We start from the raw sequence: 6,982 nt of genomic DNA, 5'->3' as shown, positions 1-6,982 counted from the left end.
AACACGTACGCACGGTGGGACGAAACGGCAGCTGGTCCACGTCGTGCCGCCGCTCACTGCTCACGTACGTATGCATACAAAACACAGAGTCGAACAACACTACACGACCGTATTGATCAGCGCGTGGAGACGATCTCCTGGTCTGAAGCCGGGACCGGTTAACTGTTAGCCAGTCCACATACTACCACTGTACTAGTGCTACTACTAGTGAAGAGTCGCTGGGTGGTCATGCAAAGCGTGCCACGCTGCTGATAAATCGCACGCATATCCTATGCACGTACGGCACTCCTCCTCCTCCTAATAGTAGTACGTACATGAGGTGACGTGCTAATTCCATTTTTTTCGTTTATTACAAGTGAAATACTAGATTGTTTTTTAAAATTTAGAAGTAAAATAATCTGGTAACATGTGTGATGTGTCAGTCTTAGCACGGCCATTGTCTGTTCAGGAGCGCGGCGGCGACAGTTGGGAAATACGCACAACAAAATCATTCTGTCCTGGGGAGGGGAGGGCGTGCCTTTTCCCGGAAATGCCCCGCGGGTTGCCCTAGAACTTCCCACCTACCCTCCACCGCCGCCGCTCCTCAACTCCCCTCCGGCTCCATCCCATTTTTCCACCCCCCACCACCTCTCTAGTCCCTCCAGCCGCTGCCCCCTCCACCCTGCCTGCAGCCTCCTCCCCCTCGTCGCCTCCGTTCCCGATTAAATCGCAATCCAAAACCCCCCTCCGGAACTCCAGCCCCCGCCGCCCCGCCTCTCCCTGCCATGTCGCCGGCCGCTGGAGGCGCCGCGCCCACGCAACCGGCGGCCACCGCCGGACTGGCGCCGGCGGCGATCGCCGCGCCGCCCCAGGCCCCGTCGCGGGTGAACCCGCGCGATCCGGCCGCGCAGGCGGAAGGGGCCGATCCCGGCAATGCGGCGGCGAGGAAGACGGCGTGGAACGTGCCGCCGCCGCCCCCGGCCCCCGTCGGCGGCATCATGGGCGGCGACGAGTCCTGGCCGGCGCTCGCGGACGCGGCCGCGCGGGCCTGGCCCAAGTCCTCCTCGTCGGACTCCCTCAAGTCCCTCTCCGACGGCTCCGCCCCCTCCCCGCCGGTAACTGAATCTCGCCATCAACTTCACACGTGTTCTTTGCTTATGCATCTAGCAAGCCATCTCCCGTATTTAGTTTTTTTTTCAGCAATACCCGATGAGTTTTTTTTTTTTTTTTTTGTATCTGATGAATGAATCTGTGGATGAAATCAGGAGGATCCGATTGTGCCACTGGTGCCACCGCAGCCGCAGCTACAACCAGTTTCTACTCCGATATCCGCTGCCTCAAGTCCAGGCCCTGCCTCTACCTCTCCTCCTCCTAGTGCCAGTGCCACCACCACGGCCTCGTCGCCGCAGAACGGCAGCACTAGCCAGCCAATTTTAGTTCGGCATGGTGGTGGTAACGGTGGTAACAATGGAGGGGGCGGCGATGGCAATGTGAGCACTCATAGCCAGAGCACCGGTAATTATAGCAGTGACGGGAACAGCAGTAGTGGTGGTGATGGTAACTGGAATGATGGGGGTCTTAGTGGTGGCAACAACTTGAATTCTAGTGTTCATAGCGGCGCCATTGGTGGCAGAGGTATTGACAATAGTAGGAGAGTGTTCGGTAGTAACAATTGGAATGGCAACGGTCGTGGTGGTGGCAGCTACAACAATGCCACCGGCAGCGGTGATGGGGGCAACAGATATAACGGCGGTAGTGGCAGCGGCCACTGGAACAATAATGCCCGACATGGTAGTGGTAATAGCAATGGCTTTGGTGGTCGTGGCGGTCGGAATCGCCGTGACCATGAAAGAGGGAGTAATTTCTCACCAAGGGGCTATTCCCGTACATTGCCAGTGCAGCAGCAGCAGCCGGGCTACTACCAGCCTGGTCCATTTCAACGACCACCACCGCCATCACCTGCTGCTGCCCATTTCATGGTGCCACAACCTTTTGTGCCATACGTTCAACCCATTCCGTATCCTGGTAAGTCAGTTCATCCCGTGTCATCCTTTGATATAAATTCTTCTCTTTGATGTAATGTGGTTGGTGTGGCAATCTGCAGCTGATTTACAAGCCTCCTATCCTTACTATGTCACACAAGTTGAGCAGCAGTTTCAAAACATGCATCTTATCCGGCCGCCAATGCAGCCATTGGCGTTTCAGCAAGATCAAATTAATCTCCAACGTGACATTCAGCTGCAGATCGAGCACTATTTTAGGTAGTGAATCTATTTGAAAATTCTTGAGGAGTTATTGTCTCTTTTATGCTAATTGTTTGTTTCATTTCTTTTCTTGTTAGCACTAATAATCTTTGCCACGACACATACTTGAGGGAACGTATGGATGATCAAGGATGGGTGCCTATTGACCTAATCGCTTCATTTCCTATGGTCTGTTTTTTCATTCTCATTTGATTCCCTTTTTTCATGTCAAATCGAGATGTATCCTATCTGTGGTTCTAAATCTCTCTGATGACAGGTTGAATGCTAGTGTGATACCTCTGCTGATTGTACTTTCACATATTATATAACTTATGTTGCATGACCAGAACTTGGAAATTTACTTAGTACACTATATTCTACGAACAACATGAGTTTGTGAGTTTGTTTCGTAAACGACAAGATTGTATCTGCATTTACCTGTCTACATATTTCTTGCGGCTCTTTATTCAAGGCATGGCCACTACAGATGTTGTTTGTGGTTGCTATAAATGTGGCAAAATTATAAAATGAGGATCGCTGCCATTTTGTTGGGCAAGACAATAGAAGATACTTGTAAGTAGTACTAAATTACAACTCTTAATCTCGTGTGCATCACAGAAATTTAATTTGTTCTAAAATTTCATATTTTGGAAAATTTGTTTAAAAGTATACAAATTTGTTTGGTAGTGCTTCTACGGTAGAGTGCCGTAGATTTGCTACATTACTCAAGCTCAGTTGTTCTCTTCCTGAAGAAATATTGTTTGGTTCTAATATGTTAACATTGCCAACAGTAGTTGTGAAAATTTACAGACTATGAATGTGAGTTTGATTAGTATTTCTTGCATACCAACTTTGTATCTGTTTTAACATTCTTGCTGGTTACCTTCTTTCCAAGTTGAACTTTAGGGCCGTTTTGCAAAATATTATTACTAGCACATTCGTTGTAGTTAACAGGTGAAATGACCAAATCGGTATCATTATTCAAAATATTGCCATCCATTAATACTTCAATGATGACTTCTAGGGTTAAGAGTTCACCTAAATATAACTATGCCTAAATTTATTCTCAAGATTATAAACCAAGAAAGTGGTGTGAGTATGGAACTGAAGCTGGTGCTTTGGAGGAAGGTTTTAGCTGTTGACAGGCAGTCCCTAATAGTACATGGCTGTACCCTGGAGTATCTTTGCATTGTTCTCTTAGTGTTTCACAACTATTTTCTTTTTGTTTTCATTTGTTTTTAGAAACTGGTTTTTCCTTTGTAAGATGCATTTATGTTAGGAGAATATAAGATTGCTTAGAGTACGTTCGGCACTTAGGTCCACCAAGGTTGCCATATTGCATCTAAACATCTAGTAGTAATTTCTGCGGCACTAGTATTCAGTCCTCTATTATTCTAACAAATGAACACTTAAGCCTCCCAGGTTACCATATTTCATTTAGCATCTAGCAAATGTAAAATGTAACCTCTATTATTCTGAGAAATGAACACTTCACAATGGCGGATTACCTTGATGTATCACCAACTGTCATCCAAGTCTTATATTGGTGACCTCATTTTACTCTGACACTGGCGGTTTAGATTGTGTATATCAGTATATGTAATGATCTGGGTTTGTTTTCTCGCAGTTGACCAGGTTCACAATGTTGGGAATAGATACCAACTATATACTAGATTCTATCCGGGGCTCTGAGTTGTTGGAAGTGCAGGTTCGTCGCTATACACACCTGGGACACTGGATTTACAGTTTATCCTTCCATTCTAGTGACTGTTTTGATGATCATATCTGGCACATCTGACATGTCATATGCCTGCATGATTCACCACTGGTGTGCCCACAGGGAAATAATGTCCGAAGACGCAATGATTGGGCGGCATGGTTACTCCACCGAGGCCCACCACCTTCAAATTAGGTTGATTCCAGATTTCCAATTCCTCCACACAGTAGCCTCACTCGTTGAGCTTTTTGGTTGCCGATTGAACTGTACTTTAGGTACTAACACAAGTATTTTCTTCAGGTCCAGTGCCGAAACAAAACTGCTTGTTATTGCCGGAGAATCGATTGGAAGGGATTGTCTGTTTGACCACGGGCAGGATATCCCGTGATAGATGGACCATGTATGTACAGCGGGGTTACATTTCCAGAGTCGGACTATTTTGTTTGTCTAGGTCGGACATGATGGCTGCACTTGAAAAGCGCATTACAAAAGCAGTAAGGGGGCAAACACAGCAATAAATAGGAAATAAATCCCAGAAGTGCAAATCCTTTTTTCTTTTGGCTGTATAGTTTTGTCTGAAAAGAAATTGTCGTCCCTTGTTGCCATGGATGATGCGTCCTGTGGAGTGTTGTGGATGATATATGGGGTTTATCTCACAGGATTTCCCTGCTGTATTAAATTTTGGTGCATACACCAGTCTTTTCTTTTGTATCATTGGGCTTACAGTTAGGGTTTGATGCAGCCGCAGGGCGATTGTCCTTATTCTGTAGTGTTGAGAATGGTTGTGGATTATATTCTTTCTTTTGATTTTCATCTCCAGCGTGCATACGGAAACAGGAAATGTGAATGCCGTTTGTCAGTTTGCAACCTCTACGGGCCTGTGTGGGTCGAGTGAAACAACACTACGTACAATTTATTGCGATTTCTTATGATCCATGCAAAGCCCAGTATAACTCAGGATAGGCCCAGTTAGCAATGGACTCTGTTGGACGCCATATGAGAGGAATTAATTAAGCGATACTCAAAAGATTAAGGGGCACCCCTAGCGCAATTAATTAAGGGGTACTCAAAAGATTAAGGGACACCCGATACCGCAAGCTGCAGCCATGTGCCGCGTGTTGAGTGTGTATTTTTCTCTGTACGTGTTTTTGGGGTTTAAATTTTTTTTTTGGCTTTACGGTTTTATACTAGTTCCCCAGATTTTGGAGATTTTTTTTGCGGAAGATAGGCATAGAAAACGTGTTTCTTGTTTTTTCCACTAAAGGCACATATTTGCTTCTTTGGAGGTACAAATTTGATTCTGCGAGTGTCATAGGTGTGCGTCTTGAAAAATAAACAAATTGCTTCCATAAGGGGCACAGATTTGCTACAACCAGAGCCACAGCGGTGACTCTAAAAAAAATAAAGTTTTTTTTCTTCTCGTGGAGCCACAGATTAGCTTCTGCTTCCAAAAAAATACATGGTTTTTTTTCTTCCACGAGAGTAACAGTTGTGCCTCTCGTAAAAGGGAGAAAACGCACATTTCTTCTGCTTCCAAGAGAGGCACATATTTGCTTCTGGTGGAGGTACAAATTTGCTTCTGCGAGAAGCACAGGTGTGCCTCTCAAAAAGGGAAAAAAGTGAAGAAAAAAAAGTGCTTCCGGCTATGGTTTTTTTTTTCCAGGTTTTCCATGGAAAAAAAAGTTCGTCGAAACTTATTAACATGGAACGTTTGAAAGATCTCGACGCGAGAAATCCAATGGCGGAAACGGTTTAGGATTCGGACGCATGGTTCAAGGGATAAAACGTTTGAATAAACGAATTGACGAAAAAAAAGGAAAACTCCCAGATCGCGACAAGTGGCATACATGCAATGCAACACTTGTGAGCACCTGAGAAGGTGCGAATGACCTTTGCAAGGGGTACCCTTTATTAATCATCTTGCATATACACGATAGTTGATTCCTATTTGGAAGCCTATAGCCCAAATTCCTATTCGGCGCCTAATGTGCAGTTATAGTGTTTTTGCAAACCGGCGCACACACCTCCACAACAATGTCTATCTACATGGGCCGGCCCATGTAGGTCTCTTTTTCCACCTGTTTTTTCCGGGAACCTTCCCATGAATATTCTGACTGTTTTTTCTCGGTTTTCTTCCAGTTTTTACGTAGCACGGGTTTCAGGTTTTCTCATTTTGTTTTCATTCTTGTTTCCTTTTTTCCTTTTCCTTTTCCTTTTTCGTTTTTCTTTCTTTTTTATTTTCTGATTTCTCAAATTCGTGAACTTTCAGCAAATTTGTCAATTGTTTTTTAAATTGTGAACTTTTTTCGAAATTTGTGAACTGTTCTCAAATTCATGAACCATTTTCAGTTTCTAGAACTTTTTTCTAAATATTGGATTTAAAAAAAAATGGTGTTTCTGGTTTTCAAATTCGTGAACTTTCTTTCATTTTTGTAATTTTTTTCAAATTAGAACTTTTGTCAAGGCTTAACTTTGTTTCAAATTCATGAACTTTGCCTGAATTTTTGAAAAAAATTCACGTTCATGAGCCTTTCGAATATATGTACTTTTTCACTTTTGTGAATATTTTTTGAATTCATGATTTTTTTCAAATCATGAACTTTTTCAAATTCGTGAGTTCTTTTTCTGAATTCAAGAGCTTTTTTCAAATTAACAATCTTTTTGAAAAATTTGTGACTTTTTTAAATCTCTAACCATTTTCTAACCCATGTTTTTTTCTTTCTAACTCATGAGTTTAAGAGTCAACGGTCAATGGCCACATCAACGATCAACTATCGTTGTCAACTGTCAATGCGCTAGCGAGGAGAAAAATAAAGCGAGCGAGGTGAGAGAAGCGCTCGTGCGCTATGTGCCGCGGGCTGCTAAGGTGGACTGTGTGCGCCACATCTCCTAGCTTGCGCTAAAGGTGCCAAATTAGGAGGTCTCGCCTATATATATCCTCTAATAAAAGGAGGTCTCTCTTATAGCATCGATTATAGGCTTACTCGTAGGGGCTGTTTGGATTGTGACTATGTTTGCCTTATATTGTCATATTATTTTTGCC

General features: G+C 44.0%; 1 protein-coding gene across 1 annotated transcript; it reads left to right on the top strand.

Moving 5' to 3' along the window:
* Positions 1-628: 628 nt before the first annotated feature.
* Positions 629-4,668, top strand: LOC123122407 (la-related protein 1B). Its single transcript, XM_044542599.1, has 7 exons — positions 629-1,094; positions 1,245-2,004; positions 2,084-2,240; positions 2,321-2,411; positions 3,850-3,930; positions 4,063-4,134; positions 4,240-4,668. Exons 1-6 carry the CDS (start codon positions 765-767, stop codon positions 4,132-4,134), a joined length of 1,491 nt encoding a protein of 496 aa, XP_044398534.1. The 5' UTR covers positions 629-764; the 3' UTR covers positions 4,240-4,668.
* Positions 4,669-6,982: the final 2,314 nt, after the last annotated feature.

This window comes from Triticum aestivum, chromosome 5D (genome assembly GCF_018294505.1).
Source record: "Triticum aestivum cultivar Chinese Spring chromosome 5D, IWGSC CS RefSeq v2.1, whole genome shotgun sequence".
NCBI lineage: Eukaryota > Viridiplantae > Streptophyta > Magnoliopsida > Poales > Poaceae > Triticum > Triticum aestivum.
The sequence above is the reverse complement of the archived record's forward strand: the minus strand, read 5'-3'. Positions and strand labels throughout refer to the sequence as shown.

Excerpts from the sequence above, each read along its gene's own strand:
- LOC123122407 (XM_044542599.1), top strand. The coding sequence starts at position 765 with ATGTCGCCGGCCGCTGGAGGCGCCGCGCCCACGCAACCGGCGGCCACC. Across the intron at positions 2,005-2,083 it reads TCAACCCATTCCGTATCCTG|CTGATTTACAAGCCTCCTAT; the intron begins GTAAGTCAGTTC and ends GGCAATCTGCAG. Across the intron at positions 2,241-2,320 it reads CAGATCGAGCACTATTTTAG|CACTAATAATCTTTGCCACG; the intron begins GTAGTGAATCTA and ends TTTTCTTGTTAG.